The sequence below is a fragment of the Gallus gallus genome, chromosome 25, assembly GCF_016699485.2.
Source record: "Gallus gallus isolate bGalGal1 chromosome 25, bGalGal1.mat.broiler.GRCg7b, whole genome shotgun sequence".
Classification (NCBI taxonomy): Eukaryota; Metazoa; Chordata; class Aves; order Galliformes; family Phasianidae; genus Gallus; species Gallus gallus.
Window position 1 is genome coordinate 1,048,516 of NC_052556.1, and position 27,587 is coordinate 1,076,102.

General features: G+C 58.4%; 4 protein-coding genes across 17 annotated transcripts; 3 read left to right on the forward strand and 1 right to left on the reverse strand.

Annotated features, from left to right (window-relative positions):
• The first annotated feature begins 718 nt into the window (after positions 1–718).
• PRCC (papillary renal cell carcinoma (translocation-associated)) lies at positions 719–9,920 on the forward strand. Its single transcript, XM_423657.8, is given in 8 exon segments — positions 719–1,312; positions 1,314–1,508; positions 4,253–4,300; positions 4,719–5,303; positions 6,245–6,340; positions 7,215–7,358; positions 7,715–7,780; positions 8,225–9,920. Coding segments are annotated over 8 exon segments (1,539 nt in total). The 5' UTR covers positions 719–994; the 3' UTR covers positions 8,312–9,920.
• Positions 9,829–14,690, reverse strand: SH2D2A (SH2 domain containing 2A). Of its 3 annotated transcripts, none has more exons than XM_015298430.4 (7): positions 13,713–14,690; positions 12,787–13,126; positions 12,612–12,701; positions 12,366–12,531; positions 11,973–12,110; positions 11,208–11,684; positions 9,829–11,089 (listed from the first exon to the last, which is right to left on the reverse strand). In XM_015298430.4, exons 1-7 carry the CDS (start codon positions 13,918–13,920, stop codon positions 10,961–10,963), a joined length of 1,548 nt encoding a protein of 515 aa, XP_015153916.2. In that variant the 5' UTR covers positions 13,921–14,690; the 3' UTR covers positions 9,829–10,960. The 3 variants fall into 3 exon arrangements, with proteins under 3 accessions (XP_015153916.2, XP_046759936.1, XP_040508428.1); XM_046903980.1 differs by having other exon boundaries at positions 12,787–13,131; positions 13,713–13,787; XM_040652494.2 differs by having other exon boundaries at positions 12,787–13,431; positions 13,713–13,787.
• On the forward strand, positions 14,282–17,934 carry LOC100857512 (death-associated protein kinase 2-like). 10 transcript variants are annotated; one of them, XM_046903982.1, is made up of 14 exons: positions 14,282–14,612; positions 14,733–14,913; positions 15,211–15,251; positions 15,416–15,477; positions 15,568–15,789; positions 15,876–16,014; positions 16,126–16,255; positions 16,435–16,483; positions 16,568–16,594; positions 16,697–16,849; positions 16,948–16,993; positions 17,095–17,184; positions 17,408–17,491; positions 17,615–17,934. In XM_046903982.1, exons 2-14 carry the CDS (start codon positions 14,862–14,864, stop codon positions 17,693–17,695), a joined length of 1,176 nt encoding a protein of 391 aa, XP_046759938.1. In that variant the 5' UTR covers positions 14,282–14,612; positions 14,733–14,861; the 3' UTR covers positions 17,696–17,934. The 10 variants fall into 10 exon arrangements, 7 of the variants coding, with proteins under 7 accessions (XP_046759938.1, XP_046759939.1, XP_040508432.1 ...); XM_046903983.1 differs by lacking the exon at positions 14,733–14,913 and adding an exon at positions 15,032–15,139 and having other exon boundaries at positions 17,384–17,491; XM_040652498.2 differs by lacking the exon at positions 14,733–14,913 and adding an exon at positions 15,035–15,139 and having other exon boundaries at positions 17,384–17,491.
• A 404-nt stretch (positions 17,935–18,338) lies between these two features.
• Positions 18,339–27,516, forward strand: INSRR (insulin receptor related receptor). Of its 3 annotated transcripts, XM_015298427.4 has the most exons (22): positions 18,339–18,531; positions 20,027–20,578; positions 21,414–21,726; positions 21,808–21,950; positions 22,093–22,237; positions 22,318–22,532; positions 22,605–22,731; positions 22,864–23,102; positions 23,177–23,344; positions 23,449–23,638; positions 23,742–23,783; positions 23,884–24,149; positions 24,463–24,599; positions 24,672–24,837; positions 25,155–25,263; positions 25,401–25,471; positions 25,583–25,812; positions 25,889–25,999; positions 26,103–26,262; positions 26,420–26,549; positions 26,623–26,757; positions 26,917–27,516. In XM_015298427.4, the coding sequence occupies exons 1-22, from the start codon at positions 18,444–18,446 to the stop codon at positions 27,179–27,181; spliced, it is 4,002 nt and encodes a 1,333-aa protein (XP_015153913.1). In that variant the 5' UTR covers positions 18,339–18,443; the 3' UTR covers positions 27,182–27,516. The 3 variants fall into 3 exon arrangements, 1 of the variants encoding a protein (XP_015153913.1); XR_001470106.4 differs by lacking the exons at positions 26,623–26,757; positions 26,917–27,516 and having other exon boundaries at positions 26,078–26,262; XR_005841814.2 differs by lacking the exons at positions 26,623–26,757; positions 26,917–27,516 and having other exon boundaries at positions 25,583–25,999; positions 26,078–26,262.
• The last annotated feature ends 71 nt before the right edge of the window (positions 27,517–27,587 follow it).

Consider the following 27,587-nt stretch of genomic DNA (forward strand, 5'->3'; position numbering starts at 1 on the left):
GGGGGGGGGTGGTGGAAGGATTGGCGCGTGGGCGACGGGAACACAAATAAATTTAAAAGATTCCAAATGTATCTCCGTGTCACCAAACCACCCCGTTGATGGGGACGCAGCGGGGTTTGCACCGTGGCCAGCTAAGGCAGCGCCGTAGAACTGAATGGGATTACAAGGACAGGCCCTGGCCGCCATGGGTACCCACAGGCCCCGGTGAGCCGTGCAGGCCCCGCGCGGTGCATGCTGGGCCGGGAGCCACGCGGGGCATCCTGGGAGCTGCAGTCCCGATCGGCGCTGCGCTGTGAGCCCTGGCAGGCGGCTGGCGCGGGGCATGCTGGGAGCCGTAGGCCGGCGTTGAGCACGCGGCGCCGCCACCATTGGCGGGCGCTTTGTGGCCGCGCAGAAGCAGTCGGGGGTCGTTGAAGCGGCAGTGCGGAGCGCTCCGGTCGTCAGCTTCCCTCCACAGCGCCCTTCCCGCACCTCCCAATCCCATCACGGCCTCCCTCACTGCCGCGAACGCTTCTGGGCCTATCCCCGCCGCCATGTCAGCGCCCTTCCCTCCGCCGCGCGGCGTCTCGCGGTGCACGCCGGGAGCGGTGGTCCCTGCAGGCTGCTCGCGGACTGCGTTTCCCGTGAGGCCTTGCGGCGGGGCGCGCTGGGAGGCGGGCGGCGGGAGGCGCGCAGGGACTACCGGGAGTTGTAGTTCGGCGGCCCCGCCGCAACGGCTGAGGGAGGGGGAGCGCGGCCGGCGGCCATTATCTGGAAGCGCGGCGGCAGACGCGGAGCCGACCTCCTAGCTCTCTGAGCCGCTTCCCGAGTCCCCGTTGCCGCTGCCGTCGGGCGGGGTGGGGCTGCCATGGCGGCGTAGCCTCGGCCCATTCCCTCCCTTCCTCCCCGCTGCTCCCGCTGAAAGCGCGGCGGCGGCGCGGCCTAGCCCAGAGGGCGGATCCTCGGCCTCGCGTAGCGGCTGCCGCCCGCCCGGGGCTGCCCTCCGCGGGTGGCCATGTCCCTGGTGGCCTACGCCAGCAGCGAGGAGGACAGCGAGGCGGAGGAGGCCGCGGACGAGGAGGTGGATGCCCCCAACACCCCGCCTCATGACTCCCCGGTTCCGCAGCCCCCCGCCCGGGGGGGGCTCTTCGCCGCCCTTCCTCCCCCCAAAGCCTCCGCGCTGCCCCCGCTGCCCCCCCAGGGCAGCGGCTTTCCCTTATTGCCGCCCCCGCCCTTCCTCATGGGCCCACCGCCTGGCGTAAGGGGCTTCGGCCCCCCCCCCGCCCGCCCCGAGCCCGGCCCCCGGCCCTCCCGAGCAATCCGCCGGCAGCGGGGAGCAGCCTCGGCCCGGGGGACTCCTCCTGCCGCCCCCACGGAACGCCACCAGCGTTGCCTCGGCCCCCGGCCCGTCCCCGCCCGCCTCGGGCCCCACCGCTCTGCCCAGCGCTGGGGGGGACCTGGGACTCCCCAAGCCAAAGAAGAGGACGGAACCGGTGAAGATCGTAGCCCCCGAGCTGCACCAGGGAAATGTGAGTATGGAATGAGGTCCGCTGAGAGGTGGGGTCAGCCCTGGAGCTCTGCTTTGCGCTCTCCAGGTATCGTTAGGTCACGAAGCATGGTGCTGTGTGCCTTGTGGGGCAGCTGAGCACCACTGCCTGCCTGGTGCCACGGTTGTGGCATCTGGAGAGATGTGTCTGGGCTGCCAGCCCTAATCCTAAAGCACTTTGCAGAATTAAACTGAGATAGAAACCATGTTTGTAATTGTAATGCGCCTGAATCCGGATGATTTGCACCCTTATTTATCGCTGAAGTGAGTGCATTGTTCTGGAGCTGTGTGGCATCCCAAACAAGCCTGCATTTCTCTTCATTCTCTCCTTTTGTTTGCTTTGACATCAGTCGATCTTCCTGACAGTGTATTGTTTGGTTGTCTGAAGGCTTCAGGTGTCCACCAGACCTGTAGGTATTCACATCTATCTCGACTCATGCTTTTTTACTTGATGCTTGCCCGATGCCTTATGTGGTTCCTGAGCACCAAATCCAGGTTCCCAGCCATAAGCCAAAGCAAGCTGTGACTACGTGAAGGGAGATATGGGTCCTCATTCCCCTTCTTGTCTCCCTGTGGACAACTGCAGCACTGGTGGCACTCTGGAACCCAATGATGACACTGAGACCTTCCTGTCAAAGGAAATGAACCTCTGTCTTGGGAGGATTATGGCAGTGCTGGGGCGCAGAGGGAGCTGCTCTTTCCCATGCTGAGTGTTGTGATGCTATGCATGCTCCAGGGAGCTGTACTGCGAAGTTCGGGTCATTTCCACGGGGACAAGCAGCTTGAGGGAAAGGTTTCATGCTTATGGATTTATCAACAGTGCCAATGAATAGTGGTCTGCCAGCATCAAGGCCCGTGGGAGCTGAGATGAAGTCAGCATATCTCGCTCTGCTGGAGCAGCAGCCTGCAGGGAAGGAAGGGTGAGAAGGACACCAGCTGCCCTCAGACCAACAGCCAGCCTCCTTTGGCAAATCCAAAGCTCCTGCACAGCTCCTGAAATGCCACAGAGGTGTAGCAGCTAAATGTGTCTCGCTGCTGAGCAGCGGAACGTGCTTCTTCTTGGCTTTGTTGGTGGAGAACAGGAGGATGTGCTGCTTGCTGTGAGATGCAGGTCCAGGTCTGTTTGAGCTGAGCCTCCCAGCAGGGCGGGTTTGCTTTTAGCAGAGGACAGGAGAAAACACACACGGTGACTTAATGTGAAGAAGGCCTCATGGCCTCTCTGCTGCCCATCTCCGATCTCCTGCCTGATCTTAAATGTTTTGTATGCTTCACATGTACCAAGCAAGAGGATGTATGGGCAAGCAGCGTAAGTACAGACCATCCCCTGGTACCCACTTTTTGCTTGCTCATCATACAAGCTTTGCACTTCATCATACAAATATTCAGGCTCTTTTGTTTCCACGCTGGTCTTACAATTACTGAAGTAAACAAAAGGAGATTTTGTTTTTTCTTTTCCTCCCTATCCTCCCCCCCACCCTCTTGTGTTCAGCAAATTGGCTTTGAACAGAAGCGCTGCAGGTCATCAGGATGCTGAGTGCATGCTGCTGAGAGAGAGAAGTCCCTGAGACAGCTGGTCCTGCTGCTTCCTGGAAGCCCCTTGGCCTGAGGCAGAATCCCCATCTCATCCTTTTCTCTTTGCAGCCCATTCTGTCCCTTTCTTTTGCACCTGTGGAGGTGCTCCTGGGCAGTCTCCTCTCTCTTGAATTCAGCAGTCTGGTTTTATTGCAACTCTGACTTGCATTTATTTGTGTGTGTTCTTTTTTTTTTTTTGTCCTGTTTTATAATTTAGATAGCAAACTGGCAGAAGACTTTGTTTCCTGTAATCTATTTAAAGTGCTCTGCAAAGCAGTAAAATGATAAAGATGTCAGGGGCCTTTTCTGATGGCAGAGGTGACCAGACCTCACGCTCGAGTTTTTAATGGATATTTAACAACTCCAAAGTTACTGTGAACAATTCCCTATGAATCTTCACAGTGAATTTTTACACCCTTGCTTTGTGTGGGTTTTGTGCTTCCCCTCTGTTAGTGTGATGCTGTTTGCCCCTTTGAAAGGGAATGCTGATCTTTTGATGGGTGGTTTGTTTTCTTTGCCTTGCTGTAGGTTTATTTTCCTGTGATTTCATTGAGAGCCAGCAGCTCAGATACTTTAAGTGCTAATTTCTGACAGGAGCCAAATATGTGGAGTATCTCTGCCCACCCACTTTGCTTTAGAGCAACATTAAAAAGCCACCTTGAAAACTGGGAGTTTTGGATGAGCGAATCCTTTTTTGTCCCATAAGTTGGATAAATGAACTCAAGCTGGAGATTATTTTTTGATTGTGGATATATTGCTCTGATGAGATTATAAGAGGTAATGCTGACTTGTTTGCAAAGCTTCGGTTTTACAGTGGAATGCAGCTTATTTTCTGCCTCTGCTCAAACCACAGCAGGCGCAGCTGCTGCTAAACACAGTGGCAGGTACTGCAGCCCTGCTTGCTGGGGGCAGCTTGGTGATCTCCCATATCTCCCCTATCTCTTCTTGTCCTGACACTGATGCATCAGCAAGGTTGTGAAAAAGCCTGACCACAGCCTACTGTTGCTTTCACTGTGGCTCTTGGCAGGTTAAACCCAGCCCTGCAGTGCTGTGATCCTCTACTACATCAAACTGAAAATTACCAAGTCACCGAGCAGGGGTGGTTATTGCTTTTTAGCATCTCAAGTTGTGCTAAGCTCTGTTTTTCTTTCTCAGTCAGATTCAGAGGAAGATGAACCAGCAAAGAAGAAAAATACTCTTCAGGTGAGTATCTGGTACACTGAATTAAAGGAGTTGCACAGGAAATCAGCATGTGATAGATGTTGGGTTTCTGCTATTGTAAACTTGTTTAGCACAGGGCTTTCAGGGTATAAAGTTCCTGGGGTGTCAAATCCTTTTTGGGAGAGATTTCCTAAATTGAAATCTCAGAGATATATGTATTAATGCGAGAAATAGATGGGTATTTTCAAGTACCAGTTTTCCTTTAAAAGTCCCACCAGCCTTTTGTACAAGAAAGCCCTTCAGCGAGTTGGAAGTGGTGAGCAATTGTGCTGAGCAATGGGAAACCCATTAATACTGTTAGAATTGAAGGAGATAACTGGCAGGGAGTCAGGGGAAACTCAATGATCTCGCTCATTTCTCTTATTTCTGTGTACCATTTGCCCTGCATGAAACTCACCAGGGACGCGGCGAGGGCTCTGGCTTGTCTGCTTTGCTTCCTCAACCCAAAAACTTGACGGTGAAAGAGACCAATCGGTTACTTTTGCCCTACGCTTTCTCGAGGAAAGCAGCTGACGGCGCCTCTGAGTCAAAGCCTGCGAAGGCCCCCACCTCATCCTCCAAAACAAAACCTCCATCTAAGCCGGCCGTAGCCACAACTCCTTCTCCCTCTGCTATCAAAGCTGCTGCGAAGAGCGCTGCCCTCCAGGTAACCAAGCAGATAACGCAGGAGGAGGATGACAGCGACGAAGAGGTCGAGCCAGAGAACTACTTCTCCTTGTCCGACAGGAGCGAGCCCAGCATTGTTGCTGCCGAGGCATTCATGTACTCAGGCCCGGTGGTGTCGGAGGAGCCACCACCTGGGACGGAGCCAGAGCCTCAGTTCCAAGATGCTGCTGCCAATGCCCCCCTGGAGTTCAAGACCGGCGTGGGCTCCAGTGCTGCTCAGCACAGCTGGCTGCCCAAATCCGGAGAAGACTACGACAGTCAGCCCTATGGCCAGTTCCCTGCTTATGGCGATGCCAGCGGGGCTGATGCATATTATCAGGTGGGTCTGGAACAGGGGGGGCTTTGCATCAGTTAGTGAAGCAGGCTGCGGCTTGTGGAAGTCCAACCTGAGCTCTCTGGAACGAGGAGCAGAGATCCAGAGCACCTCCTATGGAGAAAGGTTGTGGGAGCTGAGCCTGCTTAGCTTGGAGAAGAGAAGGCTCTGGGGAGACTTCGTTGTGGCCTTCCAATATTTGAAGGGAGGAATGGCTGTTTACGAGGGTGGATAGTGATAGGACAAGGGGGATTGGTTTTAAACTGAGACAGTGGAGATTTAGGTTAGCTATTAGGAGGAAGTTTTTCACTCAGAGGGTGGTGACGCACTGGAACAGGTTGCCCAAGGAGGTTGTGGATGCCCCATCCCTGGAGGCATTCAAGGCCAGGCTGGATGTGGCTGTGGGCAGCCTGGTCCAGTGGTTGGCAACCCTGCCTGTGGCAGGGGGGGTTGAAACTAGATGATCTTTGAGGTACTTTTCAACCCAGGCCATTCTGTGATTCATTCTATGATAATACAGCCGGGTTCTTCTGGCATGAGAGCCATAGAAGCTCTTTGTGGGATAAATGTTTAATGGCTGCACTCATGGTAAAATGCCGCAGAACTGCCCCTGCTCTTGACAGGGTGCAGAACCAGGGAGTGCCAGAGCTGGCATATGAAGCCATGTTGTTTCTAGCAATTCAACAGAGCTGAGTTGCTATTGGAAAAAATGCCCTGTACTCTTCAGTAGTGCCAGAGTAATGAGGTGTAGTTAATGACTGTTTCCATCAGCCTTGCGAGGAGGTGCATGTGTAATGTACTGCACTTCTCGTAGTCCTGGCTGAGAGAGCAGCAGCTCCCATGGTGAGGTACAGGATTCACATTCATCTCTGGGCCTCTGTGTATGCTTTCCCCAGGATCCATCTAGCTTTGCTGCAGTGACAGACTGGTTTTCCTTTTGCTCACAGGATTACTACAGCAGTGGGTACTACCAGGAGATGGAACCAGCGCAGGCACCGCCGCAGGAGATGAGCACCGACTCCTCCTTCCTAGACGATGAAGCGGTTGGCACTTATACTATCTATCCCACTATGGAGTTTGCATTTAAGCTCTGCTAGAACATAGGACCTGCTTGGCAGCCTCGGTCCTGACCCTCCAGCACAACCCGTGCTCCGTGCCGAGTTGGACCAGATTGTTGTTCCGTGGGGTCTAGTGCTGTGCTGTGGAGACATGCAGTGTCCTTCCAGCAATATGCTGGGCTACTGCTCCTGATGGATTTGCTTGCTATAGAAGTAGGTGATGCTCGTTATTCCCACCTAGCCCAATCTTGTTTTGTTAGGAATGTGTAGGGCAGGCAAGGTACCTTGGTAGAACATTCAGATACTTTCTTGGTACCTCCTCTAGCACAGCAGTGGACTCCCGGCATTGTTGAAATGCTCGAGAGCTGTAGATCAAACAAACACCTATTTAAAAAGAAGCAAAACCACCTCTCATTGTTGATCTAATCTGGAAAATGCCAGTCTTGTCAGCTGAACCAGTAAGGGCTGCAGAAGGTCTCTCATCTGGTGCTGACTTCCTTTGAGGAACCTCTGCTTTTGAGATTTCAGTGATACAGATGTTCTGGCAGCTGAACTTGCGGTGCTTTCCTAGCACTTAAAATGAGGAGGCTGAGGATCTTCTCATGAACAAGAGATAAATGTTGTTTTTTCCTCTGTATAGGAAAAAAAAGATTATAATCTTAATGTTAGGGTACTCTGATCTATAGCAAAGCAGAACTGTCCTAAAGAAAAAAATTGCTCATTGGAAAGGTGTATGGTAACGTGGCCTGTCCCATGGTAGGGGAGTGAAGAGGGGGTCATCCTCCAGCTACCTTTATTTGTTTCAGGTTGTTCGTGTGTGCTGTTTGTGTAAGTCCAGTTGTTTCTGTCCTTCTTTCAGTTCAAACGGCTGCAAGGCAAGCGAAATAGGGGGAGAGAAGAAATCAATTTTGTGGATATCAAGGGTGATGATCAGCTGAGTGGAGCCCAGCAGTGGTTGACCAAATCCTTAACAGAGGAGAAAACCATGAAATCATTCAGCAAGGTATGGACAGGATGAGAGGAGTGCTAACTGGGGTTTTGGAGACCTCTGTTCAGTTCCTGTTTCAACCACAGCTAGAGCTGTTCTAGAGGCTCTGCAGTCACTGCTGTAGGGGGAACAGGGACCCTTGTCTTCTGTGTTGTATAAGTAATTACTCATAAGAGAATAGCAGGGCTTCTCACAACACAGTGCGGGTGGTAGAGACCAGCCAGGAACTGCTTCGGCCTGAGGAAGTCTGCCCACAGCCTTAATGTGAAACAAATGCTCGTTGAGCTGGCTTTGTGCAGGCTCTTGTCTTGTTTTGCTGTCTGGGTCAGCATCTTTCTGGTTTTAACAGTTTACCTGATGTGGTTTTCTAGAAAAAAGGAGATCAGCCCACAGGACAGCAAAGGAGGAAACACCAGATCACGTACCTGATCCATCAGGTGAGTGCCCTCCCTGTAGCGTGGAAACCAACACAGATAGAATTGAGGGAACCTGATGGCATCGCCCCTTTGGCCCTCAGGATTCAGAGCTCCCAGCTTGTTTTTTTGCTCTGCTTCACCCTATCCCTCGCAGCCAGCTCCAGTGCGTGTGTGCTTGTGTTTGGTTATGAGGCTCATTGCCTCCTGTCTAATTCTGCGTGGCTGCAGTGTGGTTGGTAAGCAGCTGCTCAGAGTGACCCACAAAAGAAGCTGTGTTTCAGCATAAATGAAATGCCTGTGCATCCCAATTAATTCAGGCCTCTGTCAAGATAATTGTGCTGGCTCCTGTAACGAGCCTTCTAGCTGAAGCACGCTGTAATCCCCGTCAGCAGGGGCAGAGGAGGGTAAAATACTGCTGACTCAGTGGAGCAGCAGCTCTGATGCTAATCTTCTTGATTTCTGCAGGCGAAGGAAAGGGAACTGGAACTGAAAAACACATGGTCTGAAAATAAGCTCAGTCGACGTCAGACTCAAGCCAAATACGGATTCTAACACCTCCGTCCCATGTTTTGGCTCTTGTCCCAGGTGACTTACTGTGTCAGACCTCTCCTGGCCTTCAGAGACCGGCCGGGCTGGTGTTGAGTGCTGTCTGCTCGGTGGGTGGGAGGATATTGCACTCCCCTGTCAGGAAAAAGGTTTCCTGTGAACCATTCCTGAAACTCCACCTGTAATGGTTCCCCCCTCCCTAACAAACAATAATGTGGAAGGTTCAAATCTGGTCTGTTCTATACAGCCAGCGACAGTCCCAGGGCAGCTGCAGGAGCTGTGCCTGGTGCAAGGCTTGGAGCTGCTGTCCTGTAGGTGCAGGGCTGTGTGTCTGAAGCAGCCTCATCACTGGAACCTGAGGCAGAGTCTCTAAACTTCCATGTCCCACTTTGCTCCTTCCTCAGACTCGCTGTACATCAAGAGTGTCACTTTTTCCTTCTAAAAGACGCTTTCAAGAGCGATCCTGTTTGTTGTTTTTCTTTCAGTTGTTGTTTTTAAATGAGACACGGTCGTGGCTGTTTAATTTTGGCTGAGTAAATCCCGTGCTCCTCTCACACGAACGTGGATTTTTATGTTTTTTTTTTTTTGGTGTGTGTGTATGTGGCCAAGTTATTGTTTTTTGCTCTTGGCTACACCAGCCTGTCCATCTCAAACCACGCTGAGGGGAAGCTCGTTTTTTTTTGTTACAAAGGAGAAGCAGAGTGACAGATCAGAGCTTGGAACAGAAGTGAAAGTACTGCAGTGTTGAGTGCAGAAAGCAATGAAGACCTCAGCCAGCACAAGCTGCTGCTGAGAACCTTTGGGTATACCTGATGGTTGTGTGTACATTGCTTCCCTTTTCCCCTTCCTCCTCCCTCTGACCCAAGGCCGACAGTGCTGTAACAATCTGATCTCCACGCTTATTGAACTGAGTATCCCAGTTTCCTGGGAGCAGGCACAATGAAAGCTGCCTACTGTACATTTATTTTTCAGCTTTTTAGCTTGTTTGTATGAATTTTGTTTCCTATAAAGGCATCACATCTGTTTAAGTGTTAACATTACCCTCTGGGCTGGGAAGAGGAGACAGTGAGGAGACAGCCTTAACTTTTTAAAAATTCAATTGATTTTAAGGTATTAGGTCTAGGTGATGTGACTGCAAATCATGTGCAACCTCACCAGCCCGACCCATGCATCCTTAGCCAAATCTCTGTGGCCTCTCTTAGCTCGTTGTTCACCCAGTGTGTGATGCTGAAGGAAGCAGGGAGCTGGTCTGGTTCTTTAACTCACATTCCCGACACTGAGGGTTGTATCTGTTGTAACTGCAGCTAAAACAGCTAATAGTGGTTACTCCATTTAGGAAAAACCCCATGAGGTTGTTTTTCTCCCATTGCCTGTTTAAAAAAAGGAGCCAAGAAAACAAACCCCAATGAAAGAATTTGTTTCTTAGAATATTTAAAAGAAGAAATGTAACTTCTAGTTTAGTTTCCTGGATGTTTTAGTACTTTGCAGAGCCAAGTTTGAGTATCCGAATGACCAAAATAAAGTTACTGTTGAGTAATTTATTCATATCTTATATGTACAGTGAAATCCTCTGACAGGAGATTTGATAAAGGAATAAACTTTTAAATGAACTGAACCACAGCTGTTTGCAGTGTGAGGCGCAAGGTGAGGATGGTGGGTTGGGTTCTGCTGGGCTGCCCAGCTGCTGTTGGGTTCATTGCCCTCTGCTGTGTGTGCAGTGAGGGTCAGGTGTCCCAAATGTGGGGCAGCAGCACCTGGAGGGCTTCTCCCCACTGCAGCTTTGTGGCTCTCAGCTCCTCTGGCTTCATCCTGCCGGTCCCTCCTGGGGACTGAGGGCAGCTTTCAAATCCTTGTGTTTCTTTTTGCCTTTTCAATATGTAATTGCTCATTTTTAACACTAGAGGGGACTTAGGAGGATGGCAATCACGGCTGACTTTTGCTCTGCTTTTAGCCATTTATGAGCAACGACACAAAGGCTTGTGAAAAACGGAAGTGATTTTCTTAGAGATAGAAGCTTAGACCTCTGTTCTTCTTTTCAGTCCTCCTTTTGAAGCTCCAACACACCCAAATTTGGGTCTCTGGCTGCTCTCACACGCTTTTCCCTTCTGTTGTCGCTGTGCATACCAGGACTGATGAGAACCACACTCACTGTCACTGCACACTGGGGGCAGAGTGAGGAAGTGGGGTTGTGCAATGGGGCAGCACTGGCTCAGTCTCTTCCTCGTGTCCTTTTCTGGGGTTTGGTGCTGCTCTGTGCTTGGTGGCTGAGCAAGCAGGTAGAACTCAAGGCATGTGTTGGCAGGACCAGGCTTGTTTGAGCAGCCAGCAAATGCTGCACTGATGGCAACAGGCCTGCCCGAAACCCATCTGGTTCTGCTCTAATAGCCCTTTCCTCCACCCTGATTCTATTCATAGCAATCTCTTTCTGCAAAGATAAATTAAATCTGTTCTTCCCCATCCCCTTTGAACAGGGCTTGGGAACAGGCAACCGTGCCAGGAAAGGCGTGCGAATCCCAATGCAGAGCTGATGGATGCTGCTGGTATGCCTGGGACTGCCTCCAAGGTCCAGGGGTCTCCCTCTGCCCTGCAAGAGCAGAGCAGGCAGACCTTGTGCCAACAAGAGGCTGGGCATTGCCATGGCCCTACCTGTATACCTTAGGGGTGGCCTCTAGGAACCTGCTCGTAAATGTTCTCTGGGGCTGCGGCTTGCTTGGTGCTGCTCATCCTCGGGCTGTACACGGGGTCATCAAACTCCAGTGCTGAGTTCATTGGGACCGGGGGAATCTGCAGGAAGGGAAACTGCTGAGATGATGACTTGGTGCTGGCTGAGGGCTGGGCTGATGGAGGGCAGCCTGGTTCTGCACTCGAGTTTCTGCCCTATGGCACATGCATGGAAACGCACCTCTGGGGCCGGCCGGGGTCGTGTTCTCTGCATGGTGCCTGCAGTGGGAGTCGCTGGCAGCTGCCTTCTGTGGAAGCCCTGGCTTGAGAGGCTGCGGGACAGCTGTCGGCGTGGAAATGTGGGGGCCAGCATGGATCCAGGGCCCCGTGTGCTGCCGCGGGGCGGTGGCTCCTGCCGGGCTGTGGCCACCTCTGCATAGATGTTAGCCTCAGGGTTGGGGCTGGAGCCCCAGCCCATGGCATAGAAGGGAATGGGCTCCACAGGCAGGGCTGTGCCCTCATGGGGCTCTGCGTAAGTGTGGAAGCGCACGAGCTGCTGGTACTTGGCATCAAGCATCTCAACAGGGATGGCTTCATGGTGTGTCTGTGTGGAGGGGCTGTTGGCTTCTGCTCCTTCGCTGCCAGCAGGGCTGCGTGGTCCCTGGGTGGCCACTGAAGAGCTGACCTTGGCAGGGAGTGGCAGGGGGATGCTGGGGGCCTGGAGAGGGAGGGAATGCTGAGGGCAGAGTGGGGATGGGACTGATCCCAATGGACCAGCTGCATCCCCATCCCAGCAACTGGGGCCAACAGCATTCCCACCCCAGCTGCATCCCCATGGACCACCAGCATTCCCACCCCAGCTGCATCCCCATGGACCACCAGCATTCCCACCCCAGCTGCATCCCCATGGACCACCAGCTTCCCTACCCCATCAGCTCCCATCCTTCCATGTGCTCTGACCAGGCTGCCCTGGGAGGCACCTCTGTGCCCCTGGTCTTGTCTTTACCTGCTCAGGGCTACTCTCTGCTGCCTGCCCATCTCCTGGCGCCCGCTTGGCTGTGGTGCTGTATGCTGGGTGGTTTGCTGATGCCTTGCAGGATGGGGAGCTGCTATCTGGGGTGCACATCACTCCACAGGCCTTGTCCTGCAGAGTGCAAAGGGTGATAGGAGGGTGGGGGGCACGAGGCCAGGACTGGCCCAGCCATGATGTTGTGTGGTCCCCAGGGTGGTGGTGTCACTGAAGTGCCAACCCCAGATGAGATGCTTTGATTTCCCTGGCCTGGGTTCCCTGATTTCCCTGGGAAAAGCAGCCCAAGTGAAGCAGGAAAGCTGCTGCTCCTCCCACGTCCTGCTGGGGCTAACGAAGCAGCTAATTGCTGCAATGAGCAGGCATGCTTACCTGTCCCCGTGGCACGGTCAGCAGCTCACCATAGGGTGGGATGGGAATGCGGGCGTAGTGCTGCAGCAGCTCGGCCAGTTCAGGGTGGGCGCTGTGCTCACCTAGGATCACGTAGTGCCCATTGGGCAGCTGGTCCAGCACAAAGTGTCGGCAGCGCTCTCTGCCCCTGCGGGGGAGGACAGAGGGGTTGGTAGTGGCACAGCGTGGGGTTGAGCGTGCCCATACCCCTGACCTGGGCTCCCTCACCTGTAGGACAGCACAAAACCCACTGTGCTCTCGCTGAAGCGCACCAGGAAGCAGCCCAGCGGCTCATCCTGCAGCATCTGCTCCGTGTCCCTGCAAGGAAGGGATCCCAGGGCTTCACCCACCTGTGGGAGCAGCCGATGGGTGTGCGGGACCACCCCTGGGACTCCTTGCTCACCTGCGACTGATGAAGCCGTGGAACCAGGCTGGCAGGTTGCCCGTGGCTCCCAGCCGATGCACTTGCGTCTGCTCAAACCACAGCTTGGTGCGTGCCCGCAGGGATGCTGCAACCTCCCCGGGCTGCGAGCAGCCCTGCAGCACGGGGCAGGGAGCGACGGGCAGCTGGGGCTGGGGGCACTCAGCTGCTCCCTGTCCCCCCCTGCCCCGTGCATCACACTGCTCCACACTCCGGGGCTGCAGCGGGGTCGTGCCATGTCCTGGCTGGATGCTGCGTTCCTTGTCTTCAGCGATGCCTTTGAAGGTGATGAAGAGGGGCTGGGCGTCATCCATGGAGCCACCTGTCCTCAGGTTGCAGAAAGGAGCGGGCTGAGGGTCCCAGCAGCCCCCCATGCTGCCCCATAGGGTGCTGCTCCTTGCTCTTTTTCTTCCTGGTCGCCCTAATGGCGCTGCTAGGAACCCGAAGCTCTGGGAAGAACCAACCCTGTGTGTGACACAGGCTCTGCGTGCACGCAGGGCTCATCTGAGTGCCGCCAACGCTCGGCCAAAGTTAATCCTGAGCAGATGCTCGAGGGGGTGGAAGTGGCCACGCTGTGTCACAGCTCTGAGTCACCGGGACCGGACCAAGCCCGTCCAAACTGGGGTCCTGGAAGGCCGAGAGCGCCCGGCTGGGACCTTAACACAGCACTGAGAGGACCTGGGAGCTGCGTGCACCCATAATGGTCCCACGTCCAAAGAGGCACTAAAAGGAGCAGAGAAGGCCCACCAAAACCTGCTCCCCACATGCCTTTGTTCTCCATCGCCATCCATCATGGGGGCAACCCCTCCATGCCCCTGTTCCACTCTTTGCTTCCCGACCTTTTTGCTCCCACCTCAGCACACAGACCCCTGGGACACCCCCAACCCACTCCCAGCCCTCACCCCTACCTCCACTGGGACCAGGGGGCCGTGGGGTGGGCAGCGCTGGTGCTGCTTGCAGCACGGTGATGGGCAGGAAGCGGCGAGCTGCGCGCCGGGGCCACGTCACGGAACAACGGCGGGGGCTGCGGGTGGCACTGTGGGAGCGTCTCTTTGCCCTCTTTCCCTTCACCCTGAGCACGTTCAGCTGCTGATGGCTGTAAAGCCATGCAAGCATTACCTGGGTGCATGGGGTGCACCTGGCGCTTGCCGTGCCAACAAGGCGCGTTGCAGCTGGGGGTGCAGGGCTGGCTGGGTTCCCTTTTCCCTGCACCCACAAAACCTCTTCGTCCCATCTGCACCCCTGGTTCTTGCACAGAGCCCAACCTGGAGCTGTGCTGGAGCCGGGTTGCAGCCCTGCACTGGAGCTTTGCACACCTGCGGTGGGGACAGAGCACCCCCAGCCCCACGGCGTGGTGTCCCCCCGGCTCTCTCCACCTTAAGAAACCTGTTCCTCCTCTCTGCCCTCACACCCTGCGCCGTTTCCCCTCCGGGCAGCCGGGTTACACTATTTCTATCGGTGGTCAGGCAGGTTTCCTGTTTGCAACCCTGGCGCTCACGGCTGCGGACGGAGCAGCCACGGCCCCAAAGCTACTCCTCGAGGATGTGACCCTACAAGGCCTATCCCAGCCCCTGTGCAGCTGTCCGGGCGCTGCCGGGCGGGGACAGCGTGGGGGGATTTCTCACGAGACCTTGGAAGCAGACGCGCAGCTCTTGGCGTTTCCTGCTGTTTGTTCCCTGAGCCGCTGCCCAGCGGATCCCAAGAATCACAGCAGCTTCTAGGAACCCGGAGCACAGCAGCGGCACGGAGCAGAAGGTGGCACTGTCCCACGAAGGGTCATCATCCTCATCTCCGGAACTGAGAGAGAGGTAAGGGTGCCTTGAGCTGGGGTGCACAGCAAAGCCCTGCGCAGAGGACAACATTGCCTTGAGGACAACGGTGCCGTTGTCAGCGCAAAAGCTGTCTCAGACCCCCCCCCCCCACCCAAGGGCCCCCACAGCTCTGTCACATGTTGGGGACGGTCAGCCGGCTCCAGCCTACGTGGATCCGAGGCTGTGCAGTGCCTGGCGGGGTGCCCGGGGGTGGCACGGGGCTGTCACCATGCAGAGCAGCCATCCATGGGGCTGACGGTGCTGGGAGCGAGCAGAGCGTGGAGGGGGAAGGCTCAGGGTGAGGCTCTGGGCTGGAGACAGCTCTGCTTGGCCATCGATGGGGACAGCCATGCACAAAGCTGCCGGGTCTCGTGCTCCCTCATTGCGTTCCCTTATTGAAGTGTTTTTTCCTGCTGGAGGGGGACTCTGCCTCTTGCATTGGGTGCTACCCCCCAGCGCAGCACACTCGGCCACACGCCCTGCCTCCGTTTCCCTCTTTGCCTGGGAGCTGCGCCATCGGTGTGGTGAGTTTGGGGGGGCTCTTCTTGGCCCTACTGCCCCCCTTCCCATCCCCTCTGTCTGTTTGTCTTTGCAGCAATGGCTGAGGATGGCAGGGCTGCCTCCGATAGCCCCCAGGTGAGAGCAACAGGAGGGCTCCTGGGGGTGCAAACTGGGGGAGGAGGGGCAGGAGACACCGGTGAACCCCCTGCAGCGTGCACCAGGGGAATGTGGTGCCGCCCATGGGGGTCTTTGTTTGGGTGCCCCCCATGGGGCTAAGCTGGCTCTGTGCGCTCCTGCAGGCGGTCGCCCTGCATGCACGCAGTGTGGAGGAGCTGTATGAGCTGCTGGAGACGCTGGGCAGGTGAGTAGGCTGGTGTGGGGTGTGAGGAGTAGTGGCACTACAGCCGTGCCCACCTCCCCATCCCCACCCATGCCCTGGGTTCCCTCGCAGTGGGCACTTTGGAGTGGTGAGGCGGTGCCGGGAGCGCAGCACCGGTGCTTTCTATGCTGCCAAATTTGTGAAGACACGGCGGTGCCGGGGCAGCCGACGGGGCCTGGAGAGGGTGCAGGTGGAGCAGGAGGTGGCCATCCTGCGGGACCTGCAGCACCCCAACATCATGCGGCTGCACGACCTCTTCACCTGCAGAGCTGAGATGGTGCTGGTGCTGGAGCTGTGAGCGGGGTCCTGGGGTTGGGCTGGGGGGGGGATATTGGCATTGTGCGCCCCCCAAATTCCCCCAGCATTGCCCTGCCCTGCAGGATGCGTGGTGGGGAACTCTTTGACTTCATTGCGGAGAAGGAGATGCTGTCGGAGGAGGAGGCCATCGAGTTCCTCGAGCAGATCCTGCTTGGGGTGCAGTACCTTCATGGGCGCCGCATCGCCCACTTTGACCTCAAGGTGCCTGTGCAGGTCCCTGGCTGACCTGGGGTGTCCCCCCCGCCCTATGGCTGCATCCTACTTGGGGGTGGTTCTGGGGTATTTTATTGCCCCCCACCCTCCCCCCTGCAGCCTGAGAACATCATGCTGCAGGAGAAGGACGTCCCCAAGCCCCAGATCAAGATCATTGACTTCGGCCTGGCTCAGAAGCTGGAGGATGGTGTCATCTTCAAGAGCCTCTGCGGGACCCCCCAGTACATCGGTATGGAGCTCCTGGCTGGTCTGGGTGGGCAGTGGGACCCCTGGAGACCCAGCTGTAAGGGGGCAGATGAGAGCTGGGACAGCTTCACTGGGAGGGGGACCTGCGTGATGGGGACATATTGGGGTGCCCGTGTGGTGGTCCCACCTGACATGCCCCCCCTGCTCTGCCTTCACCCCTAGCTCCCGAAGTGATCAACTACGAACCACTGAGCTCCGCCACCGACATGTGGTGAGGAGGGGTCTCAGGGGGACCCACGGTGCCACTGTGGGGACCCCCGGAGGACAGCCCTGACCCCCACTCTCTGTCTTTCAGGAGCATCGGGGTCATCACCTACATCCTGTGAGTAGGGGTGAGGGGAAAATGCAGCTGGGGGAAACTGAGGCACAGGGGGCAGCGTGGCAGGGCCATCTCCGGTGCTCACGCTCCCTCGTGTCCCCGCAGGCTCAGCGGCTTGTCCCCCTTCCAGGGCGAGACGGATGCTGAGACCCTCTCCAACGTCCTGGCGGGCGCCTATGAGTTCGAGGAGCGCTACTTCAGTGACACCTCTGATATGGCCAAGGACTTCATCCAGCAGCTGTTGGTGAAGGAGCCTCAGTGAGTGCCATCCCTGCCTCTGTCCCAGTCCCTGGGAGTCCCTGTCGCCATCCCTGGGGGTCCCCAGACCCCCGCCGTCACAACTCTCTCTGTTGCAGGGAGCGAATGACCGCATCCGAGTGCCTCGTGCACCCCTGGATTAAGGTGAGATAGGAGGGGGAAGCATAGCTGGACTCCCCCGGCTGCCGTGTGCTGAGGGAGTGGGGAGGGGGTGCAGTGATGATGCCACGGCTTTGTCCCTCCAGCCCCTGAGCAGGAAACAGGCAGCAAAGCGGAGCCGCTCCTCCATCAACATGAAAAACTTCCGCAAGTTCAACGCCCGGAGGAAGTGGAAGGTGAAAGGGAGGGACAATGGGGTGAGGGATGGGGGTGGCAGGATGGGGGGGGTCCCACCACCTTTGGGTGCTTGGATGAAGCCATCGTGTTCCACTCCAGGGCTGGCTGCCTTTGGGCAGGGGGTCACTGTGGGCTCTGTGCCCCAGTCCTGCTGTCTGGGGGTGGGAGTGGAGGGGAGACCCCCCCCCTGCCCCACAGACCCCTGCCTTGCTGCTCCCCCAGCTCTCCTACAACATGGTGTCCGCCTGCAACCGGCTGTGCCGCATGCGGCTGCTCTGCAGCCCCAGGACGGAGGGCGAGGAGCTGGTGAGATGCTGGGGGTGCATACCAGATACTGGGGGGCTGTGCCATGAGGTGCCGCTCCCTGGGGGGGGGGGCCACGGTCTTGTCCCCACCCTTCAGCCCCTCTGTGCCCCTCTATGCCCCCAGCGCTGCTGTGAGAGCGACCAGGAGGAGGAGAGCAGCCGCCCTGTGACGCTGCTTCGCCGGCGTAGGAGCAGCTGCTCCTGAGACCCCTCCTGGGGTGGGGACAGCAGAGCGGGGCCATCCCACGAGAGGGACCTCCGGACCCCCCTTTGCCCCCAGCAGATGTGAGCCCCTGGAGCTGCTGCTGCTCCCAGTGCTGCTGTGCTGAGGGCCACCGGGGCAGAGCCAGGGGCAGTGCTGTGCTCCCCAGGTACACCTTCACTTGAGGGCTCTGCCATTCCCTTGGCTCTAATTCGAGAAATAAATGTGCCCCAATCCTTGTATCCTGGGTGCTGAGCAGAGCAGCTTTCTCCCCCTCCTCATCCTCATCCTCCTCTTCCTCTTCCTTTACCTGCTCTTCTTCCTCCTCTTAGCTCCTTTGACCCCTGGGATTGACCCCTCTCTGGGTCTCCCTGGGTGTAGCTGAGCCCTTGAACCCTCTCCTCAATACCCACACCTTCAGAAAGCAAAGCACGGAGCATCATCCTGAGCAACACAGGGCGTGGGGGCATCTCCCACCCCCTGACCCCCTCCAGCCCCACTGCACTTGGGGCCGCCCTGTTTTCTCCCCTCTCTATTTCCCAAACAAGCCCTGGCCCTGGCCCTGGCCCGGCCCCGCACAGTTGTCAGGCTAAATATTTTGTGTGTGGCAGCCGAAAACAAAAGTGAAGGGGCCACGGGGCCACCCCTCTCCCGGCGTGCCTCGGCGCTGGCAAGGAGTGCCCGGCGTGCGGGGCCGGACGTGCGCCTGCCTGCAGCAGCACCGGGCAGGAACGAGACGTGGCCCCACGGGATGGGGGCATTGGGGGTCCTACGGCTGCTGCTTGCCCTGCTGCTCCTCGGCCCCCTCCTGCTGCCCCCGGTGCAGGCCCCCTCTGAAAGTAAGTGGTGGGAAGCGGGGTGAGGGGGATGGGTTTGGGGGTTTTGGAGTTTTTGGCTGAGCGTCCGGGTGAAGCTTTGTGCTTGCTGCCTCAGTTTCCCCTCCGATGCGATGCCCCCGCTGCCGCAATCATCACCTGGCAGCACCAGCACGGCTGTGACCTTTGGGGTTTGGAGCTGGGGAGGAAATGGGGTGGGGGACCCCGTGGTGGGGTCAGGGTGTCGCTTGCTTTCATGGGAAATGGTTCCATGGAGCCACTGCACTCAGCAGTGATGGAAAGTGATGCTTAACTGGGGATGTGACCTGGGGGACAGGCATGGGGTTCTGATGGTCCTGGATCAGGAAGAGCCCCAGGGGCTGACAAGGGGATGGCCCTGGTGGGGTCCCAGTGCTGCCGGCAGAGTGGGGACAGGGGGACCCTCGTGCCTGGGTTTGTCACTGTGCATCTGTCCTTCTCTCTGCCTGCTGCCTCAGTTTCCCCATTGATGGCCCCAAGGAGGCTGGGGAGAAGTGAGGGGGAAATGAGGATGAATCAGCCAGACTCACGCCAAGAGCTGCCCTGGGAACGCTCCTTGCTCTGTCTCTGCCCCTGTGAGGGCACAGGGGACCCCAGAATGCTCTCTACCCACAGCAGGGACCAAGTTGTTCCTGGTCCCCTCTCTCCTCCTGTTCCCCCACTCAGCACAGGGACCGCTGTGACTTTGCCAAGGTCAAGGCTGTGGCAGCACAGGGCTGCGCTCTCAGAGCTGATACTGCATCCTTGGCCCCACAGCAGGATGGAGACACCCATGTCCCGAGGGTACCCCATGGTGCTGGGGGGCGCTCTGTGTACCGCTGCCTCGCTGCACGCTGCTGGGTGCTCCACGCCGTGCTGCCAGTGCTGCTTGGGTGTTTGGGGTACGCGCCGAGCTGGCTGTCTTTGCTATCAGTGTTTACAGTAAATCCCTCTCTGAGTATCACTGAGTTTCTCTCCGTAATAACCAGGAGTCAGGTTTCAGGCTGGGGATGCTGCCGGAGGGGAGCAGAGACAGCAGGAGATGCTCAGCCCCACTGTGCCCCTCACAGCACCCACCCTCACCAGGGTGGAAAACCCCTGGGATGGTGACCCCACAGCCCCATCCCTGCATAGTGTCAAGGGGAGCGATTAGGTGGGAGGATGCTGCATGCTCACCGCTGTTACCCCAGGGACTGCAGCCTCTGTGGGGTTGGCAGAGGGCTATTAAACGGTCCTGGGAAGCTCCCGCAGAGCCAGACCTCGTTAGCATCACAGCAGCTGTGCTGTCCCCCTAGGAGCTGTGGTGCGCCGGCTGCCTGTCACGGCTGCTCTCATCTGCCCCAGCTGCCCACAGCGACCGCAGGCAGCTGACAGGCAGAGCAGGACATTAACCCCTGCCACGCATAGCAGCGGCCCTATCCGGGGGGGGTGGAGGGACCTGTATGGTGGGGGGAAGCTCTGGACCGTTCCATTGCCCCTGGGCCCCTTCTCGCCACCCCAGTCTGCGGCAGCATGGACATCCGCAACGACGTGTCGCAGCTGCAGAAGCTGGAGAACTGCTCCATCATAGAGGGCAACCTGCAGATCCTGCTGATGTTCACCACGGGTGCCGAGGACTTCCGTGGGCTCAGCTTCCCCCGCCTGCTGATGATCACCGAGTACCTGCTGCTCTTCCGTGTCTACGGGCTGGAGAGCCTGAGGGACCTCTTCCCCAACCTCTCGGTCATCCGTGGCACCAACCTCTTCTTCAACTACGCGTTGGTCATCTTTGAGATGCCGCATCTGAGGGAGATTGGGCTGCACAGCCTCGGCCACGTGCTGCGCGGCTCGGTGCGCATCGAGCGCAACCAGGAGCTCTGCCACCTCTCCACCATCGACTGGGGGCTGCTGCTGCCCGACGCCGTGGACAACAGCTACATCGTGGGCAACAAGCTGGCTGAGGAGTGCGCCGATGTCTGCCCGGGTATCCTGGATGTGGAGAAGCCGTGTGCTCAGACTGTCGTCAATGGGCAGTTGGATTACCGCTGCTGGACCTCCAGCTACTGCCAGAAAGGTGGGTGAGGTGATGCGGGGCTGCTCATCCCGGTGCTGGGAGCTGATGTGGGGGCACTGGGAGGCGCTGGGCGGCACTGGGGGGTTCTGGGAGGCACTGGGAGGCACTGGGAGGGCTGAGCTGGGCGCACGTCTGTCCCTGCGTGGGAGCGAGCTGCAGCAGAGTAATTGGATCCGAGCTGTATCATTCTCTGGAGGAGAGGCCAGCTCCCAGCTGCCATGTTTTCCCAGCGGTGAGGTAAATACACGCCCCTCCCGGGCTCGTTTGCAGTAAACAGGAGGGCTGGTAATGAAATATATACTATAAACACAGATCCTTATCTGGGCTGTAACCTCGGCCACTGCCCCAGCACTGGCTGCACCACGTGGCTCCGCTGGGTGGCTGGGGCTTGGCATGGGGTGAGCCTCACCTGTCCATTTGTCCATTTGCCCCTCTGTCCTGACTGTCCGTGCAGCCCTTTATCTGTCCATCCAGCTGTCTGTGCATCCAGCTGTCTGTCAGCCACCTGTCCATCCACCCATGTGACTGGCCATCCCTCCATCCATCGCTCTGTCCAAATACCCCCCAACCAACCCTCCCTCCACCCACCCATCCCTCCACCCATCCTCCATCCATCCATCCCTGCGTCCATCCATCTGCCCACCCACCCATCCCTCTATCCACCCACCCACCCACCCATCCCTCCATCCATCTCTTCACCCATTCATCCCTCCATCTGCCCCTCCATCCCCCCACCCTCTCTCCTTGCCCCCCACACAAGCGGTCTGCCACCGGCCCCCTACCCACCCAAACCATGCAATCCCCTTTTCCCACCGCCAACGTCACCTCCCTGCAGTGTGCCCATGCGGGGCGGGCTCGGCATGCACGGCGTCGGGCGAATGCTGCCATGCTGAGTGCCTGGGGGGCTGCGGGCGGCCCCGTGACAGCCGCTCCTGCGTGGCCTGCCGTCACTTCCACTTCAATGGGCACTGCCTGCCCTCCTGCCCACCCCGCACCTATGAGTACGAGGGCTGGCGCTGCATCACGGCCGAGTACTGTGCCAGCCTGCGCAAGGTCTCTGACAACCCACGCGACGCCTCCAAGTTCGTCATCCACCAGCAGCAGTGCCTCTCTGAGTGCCCCCCCGGCTACACCAGGAATGAAAGCAGGTGGGGACCCCCACCCTGGGGGGTGGCAGTAGAGGGAGGGGGCTCCGTGCCTGGCTTACATTCCAGTCTCTGTCCCTGCAGCATCTTCTGCCACAAGTGTGAAGGTTTGTGCCCCAAAGCGTGCAAGGTTGGCACCAAGACGGTGGACTCGACACGGGCGGCACAGGAGCTGGCAGGCTGCACTCTGGTGGAGGGCAACCTCATCCTCAACATCCGCCGGGGCTGTGAGTGCTGGGAGGGCAGCATGGGGCACAGGGGGGAATTTCCCTTGGAAGAAGAATCAGTGGGTGGGGGTCATTGGGGAGTGAGAGTCCCAAGTGTCAACTCCATCGCTGCACCATGCTCATGCCCATGGGATGTCCCCAGATAATCTGGCCTCGGAGCTGCAGAGCAGCCTGGGCCTCATCGAGACCATCACGGGCTTCCTGAAGATCAAGCACTCCTTCGCCCTTGTGTCCTTGTCCTTCTTCAAGAACCTCAAGCTGATCCGTGGAGACTCCATGGTGGACGGGTGAGGATGGGACATGCTGAGGACACCTGGGTGTGGGGTGCCTGATGGATCCCCATCACCTCCGTCTGCATCTTCCCCAGGAATTACACCCTGTACGTCCTGGACAATCAGAATTTGCAGCAGTTGTGGGACTGGAGCCACCACGTCCTCTCTATCCCTGTGGGCAAGATGTACTTCGCCTTCAACCCCAAGCTTTGCCTGGCTGAGATCTACCACATGGAGGAGGTGACGGGCACCAAGGGGCGGCAGAACAAGGCAGAGATCAACCCACGCACCAACGGGGACCGGGCATCCTGTGAGTGTGGGGATGGGGATGGGGGGACCCGGTGGCACCTTGACTCTCAGCCCTTCTCACACCCCCCCACAGGCAAAACCCAAACCCTGCGCTTCATCTCCAACATCACCGAGTCCGACCGCATCTTCCTCAAGTGGGAGCGGTACCACCCCCCTGAGTACCGAGACCTCCTCAGCTTCATTGTCTACTACAAGGAGTCGTAAGTGATCCTCGTGTCCCCCAGCCTGCAGCATCCTCATGGCATGTCTGGAGCTGCTGGACCCCAGGGGATGGTGAGGCTTGGGGTCTGCTGGGGCCCCCAGCTGATGCCTGGGGGCCGGGTGGTTGTCAGACCTTTCCAGAACGTGTCGGAGTACGTGGGGCAGGACGCATGCGGGGCACAGAGCTGGAATGTGCTGGATGTGGACCTGCCACTCAGCAGCGAGCAGGAGCCGGGGGTGGCCCTGCTCAACCTGCGGCCATGGACGCAATACGCCATCTTCGTCCGTGCCATCACCCTCACCACCGCCGAGGAAGGGCGCAACTACGGGGCGCAGAGTGAGGTGGTCTACATCCGCACCATGCCGGCAGGTATGGGGTGCTGGGGGGGCTTGGGGTGCCCACGGTGGCCTCAGGCTGGGGCTGATGTCCCCACACCTGCCCAGCCCCGACAGTGCCACGGGATGTCATCTCCATGTCCAACTCCTCGTCCCACATCGTGGTGCGCTGGAAGCCACCCACGCAGCGCAATGGCAACATCACCTACTACCTGGTGCTGTGGCAGCAGCTGGCCGAGGACATGGAGCTCTACATCAACGACTACTGCCACAAAGGTGCAGGAGGGCTACCAGGGATGGTGCAGGGATGGGGACATCCCCAGGTTGCTTAGGCACTGGGATGGGGATGGAGATGCAGCACTGCCCATCGCCACCTCCAGGCCTGAAGCTGCCCACCAGCAGTGCAGACACACGTTTCAGCTACGGGGACGGCCCTGAAGTGGAGCAGGATGCAGAGGAGCGCTGCTGCCCCTGCAGCCCCGCTGACGGGCAGCTCCGCATGGAGGGCGAGGCTGAATCCTTCCAGAAGAAGTTCGAGAACTTCCTCCACAACTCCATCATCATCCCCAGGTGCCGGCGCTTTTTGGGTACTGGGTTCGAGGGGTCTCCAAGCATTGCTCTGCCACTGGGAGGGAGTCCCTCGGCTTCTTTAACCCATTTCCCACTGTCTCAGGCCACCTTGGAAGGTGACATCCATCAACAAGTACCCACAGCGGTGAGCTGGGAACAACCCCAAAGCCCTGAGGCTCTCCCCCATCCCATTGCACGTGAGGCCCCCACGCACCCTGACCCCAAACCTCCTCCCATCCCTGCAGGAGCCCAAAGCGCCGCAGAGACCTGGCAGCCGTCACATCCCCCACCGATGCCTCCTCAGTGGAGCCACCACCCCCGAGCCACACTGGAGCCGAACCCAAACCCGACTTCCAGATCTTTGAGGACAAAGTGGTGCGGGACCGCGTGGTGCTGTCGCGGCTGCGGCACTTCACAGAGTACCGCATCGACATCCATGCGTGCAACCACGCTGCGCACACCGTGGGCTGCAGCGCGGCCACTTTCGTCTTCGCCAGGACCATGCCTGAGTGTACGTGCGATGGCTGAAGGGTGCTGGTGCTTCTGGGAGGGGGTCAGCACAGGGCTGGTAGAATCACAAAGTTGTTAAGGTTGGAAAGCAGCGCTGAGATCAATGCCAACCATCAACACATCACCACCGTGCCCGCTAACCACATCCTTTAGTGCCACTTCAACACCTTTCTCCACCCCCTCCCCGGGCAATCTGTTCCAATGCCTTATCGCTCTTTCTGAGAACAGTTTTATCCTAGCATCCGATCTGAACCTCCCCTGGTGCAATGTGAGGCCATCGCCTCTCATCCTGATCCCATCTATGTCCTGCCTAGTGCAAGCTGACAACATTCCTGGCAATGTGACCTGGGAACCAGCCAGCAAGAACAGCGTGCTGTTGCGCTGGCAGGAGCCCCGCAACCCCAATGGGCTCATCCTCAAGTACGAGATCAAATACAGCCGTGAGAGCGAGGTGAGGACCCGGCTCGGCATCCCCCTCCCCAAGACTGGGATGTCCCCACTGCCACCACCCCTTCGTCCCCAGGAGGTCACCACTGTGGTCTGCGTCTCCCGACACCGCTATGCTAAATATGGAGGTGTGCACCTGGCGCTGCTGCAGCCAGGGAATTACTCAGCCAAGGTCCGTGCCACATCACTGGCCGGCAACGGCTCCTGGACAGGACTCGTCAAGTTCTACATCCTGGGACCAGGTACCCGATGGGGGCAAGGAGGATGCCAGTGGGGTTGTGGGGCTGCTGGGCTGGGAGCTGGGAGGCAGGGTGCTGTTGAATGGGGCACCGGGAAATTGGGGGACACTGGTGGGATTTGGGGATCGGGGAGTGCTCCTGGACCTGGACACCGGAAGAAGAAAGAATGCTGCTGAATCAGGAATTTGGGAGATTTGGGGATGCTCCAGGGTGGGAGCAGCATAGGGCATGGAGTGCTGCTGCCCTGGGGAGCAGTGGGCTCTCCATCTCTGCTACAAATGGTCCTACAACACCCTGCCCTACGGACACACTCCTGGCAGCTGAGGAGGAGTCTGGCAGCTTCTACATCCTGCTCACTGTTACGCCTGTGGTCCTCATGGTGCTCATCTCCTGCCTCGCCGTCTTTGTCTTCTTCTACAATAAGAAAAGGTAGTGACCCCTCCAAACCCTGGGGCTGCACTCAGCTGAGCCGGGGCTGGGGAGGTGGCACCGCATCCCTGTCTCTTGTCCCCCTGTCCTCTTTGTCCCCTGACCTCTATGCCATGCCCACCTCTCCATCCTCCCAGGAGCAATGATGGCTACCCCAGCGGGACGCTGTACGCCTCTGTCAACCCTGAGTACTTCAGTGCCTCGGACAGTATGTGGGGATGGGCAGGGGTTCCCGTGGGGTCTGCTGCCCCATTCCCCCGCTTGGGGATGGTGATGGTGGTATTGATGATGGTGATGGTGACATCCCCCCTCCTTGCAGTGTACATCCCCGATGAATGGGAAGTATCACGGGAGAAGATCACGGTGATCCGGGAGCTGGGGCAGGGCTCCTTTGGGATGGTGTATGAGGGGCTAGCAATGGGACTGGTGGCCGAGGGTGAGGAGACCAAGGTGGCCCTGAAGACGGTCAACGAGCTGGCCACCATGCGGGAGCGCATTGAATTCCTCAAGGAGGCCTCCGTCATGAAGGCCTTCAAGTGCCACCACGTGGTAGGTGGCAGCAGGGGGACGTCCCCGGGGATGTGGGGCTGTGGCTGCCCACGTGCTGTTTCCATTCGCTCCCCAGGTCCGTCTGCTTGGTGTTGTGTCCCAGGGCCAGCCAGCCTTGGTCATCATGGAGCTGATGACACGTGGGGACCTGAAGAGCTACCTGCGCTCTCTCAGACCCGACGCCGAGGTGAGGGGCTGCCCAGGCGCCGTGGTGCCCTACAGAGGAGGGGGCACAGACCCCGTCCCCGAGGACGTCCCCCCAAAGCCTCCGCTCTCTGTGCGTGGTGCAGAACAACCCTGGGCTGCCTCCACCCTCGCTCAAGGACATGATCCAGATGGCAGGCGAGATCGCCGACGGCATGGCCTACCTCAACGCCAAGAAGTTTGTGCACCGTGACCTCGCCGCACGCAACTGCATGGTGTCTGAGGACTTCACTGTCAAGATTGGAGGTGGGCAGCCGGAGACGGGTAGGCTTGGGTTGGGTCCCCACGTCCCGGTGCTCACAGCTGCCTATCTTCCTCCTCTTCCTTGTCTTTCTCCTCTTCCTTCTCTTATTCTTTGTCCTCCCCTTCCTCCTTTTCCTCCTCCTTCTTCCTCCTCCACCAGATTTCGGCATGACGCGGGACATCTACGAGACAGATTATTACCGCAAAGGGGGCAAGGGGCTGCTCCCCGTCCGCTGGATGTCCCCCGAGGCCCTCAAGGATGGCATCTTCAACACTCAGTCTGACGTCTGGTGGGTGATGGGGCTGGGGGGAGCCACGTAGGTGAGCCACAACCCACCCCGGGCTGACCTATGGGTGCTGCAGGTCCTTTGGGGTGGTGCTGTGGGAGATCACCACGCTGGCTGAGCAGCCCTACCAGGGCATGTCCAACGAGCAGGTCCTGCACTACGTCATGGACAACGGCGTCCTGGAGCGGCCAGAGAACTGCCCCGACCAACTGTGAGTGGGGGGATCTCTTAGCAGAACTGCTGGGGGTGGGCAATAAGCGCCACCGTGGTCTCTGGTCTGCATGGAGCCCCGGTGAGCCAGCTGCCCTTGAGGTGGCCAGGGGGGGGGACCGGAGACCCCCATACCTACTGTGCACTCTTTGTTTCGCAGCCACGAACTGATGTGTCTGTGCTGGCAGCAGAACCCTCGCCAGCGCCCGTCCTTCGTTCAGCTCCTGGAGAGCATCAAGGAGCACATGGCGCCCGCTTTCCGCACCCTCTCCTTCTTCTACAGCCCCGAGAACCGGCGGCGTGGCTCCAGCGAGCCCTCGGACGGCGAAACGGAGCAGCCCCCCGAGGAGGACGAGCCGCCCGCACCCCCTCTGCCCACCCGCAAGGGCCGAGGCCGGCTCCCCAACGGGACGGGCTGCCTGTGAGCGGGGGCTGCCGCCCTCTGCGGACTCATCCCCCCGCCCCACCGCGGGGCCCTTCGCGTTATTTATTGCTTTTAAGGGAAGGGGGTGTGCTCCGGGGCAGCCGCTGCCCAGCCAACCCCTGCGTTGGGGAGAGGGTAGCAAAGGAGGGGGGGAAAGGGGGCAAAGGGGAGGGGCTGCCCCGTGGGGCACTCCGTTTTTCAGGTGGGGAAACTGAGGCACGGCGCTGCCCTGTAGATTCCCCACAGTCCTGACTGCGGGGTACCGCGTCGGGGCCGCGCCGGCTCCGCTGTCTGCCCTGGGGGAGCAAGGAGAATAAAACAGGACGGAGCTTGGCAGAGCGGTGCTTGCTCTGTGGGGGCACGGGGGGATGGGGGTGGGGTTGGGGGGGGGGACGATGCTCGGGGCT

Excerpts from the sequence above, each read along its gene's own strand:
- INSRR (XM_015298427.4), top strand. The coding sequence starts at position 18,444 with ATGGGGGCATTGGGGGTCCTACGGCTGCTGCTTGCCCTGCTGCTCCTC. Across the intron at positions 22,533-22,604 it reads CAACGGGGACCGGGCATCCT|GCAAAACCCAAACCCTGCGC; the intron begins GTGAGTGTGGGG and ends ACCCCCCCACAG. Across the intron at positions 23,103-23,176 it reads CATCCGCACCATGCCGGCAG|CCCCGACAGTGCCACGGGAT; the intron begins GTATGGGGTGCT and ends ACACCTGCCCAG.
- SH2D2A (XM_015298430.4), bottom strand. The coding sequence starts at position 13,920 with ATGCTTGCATGGCTTTACAGCCATCAGCAGCTGAACGTGCTCAGGGTG. Across the intron at positions 13,127-13,712 it reads GCCCCCTGGTCCCAGTGGAG|GTGGCTCCATGGATGACGCC; the intron begins GTAGGGGTGAGG and ends ACCTGAGGACAG. Across the intron at positions 12,532-12,611 it reads GGTTTTGTGCTGTCCTACAG|GGGCAGAGAGCGCTGCCGAC; the intron begins GTGAGGGAGCCC and ends CCTCCCCCGCAG.
- LOC100857512 (XM_046903981.1), top strand. The coding sequence starts at position 14,953 with ATGGGGACAGCCATGCACAAAGCTGCCGGGTCTCGTGCTCCCTCATTG. Across the intron at positions 15,252-15,415 it reads CTGCCTCCGATAGCCCCCAG|GCGGTCGCCCTGCATGCACG; the intron begins GTGAGAGCAACA and ends GCGCTCCTGCAG. Across the intron at positions 16,256-16,434 it reads CGGGACCCCCCAGTACATCG|CTCCCGAAGTGATCAACTAC; the intron begins GTATGGAGCTCC and ends CTTCACCCCTAG.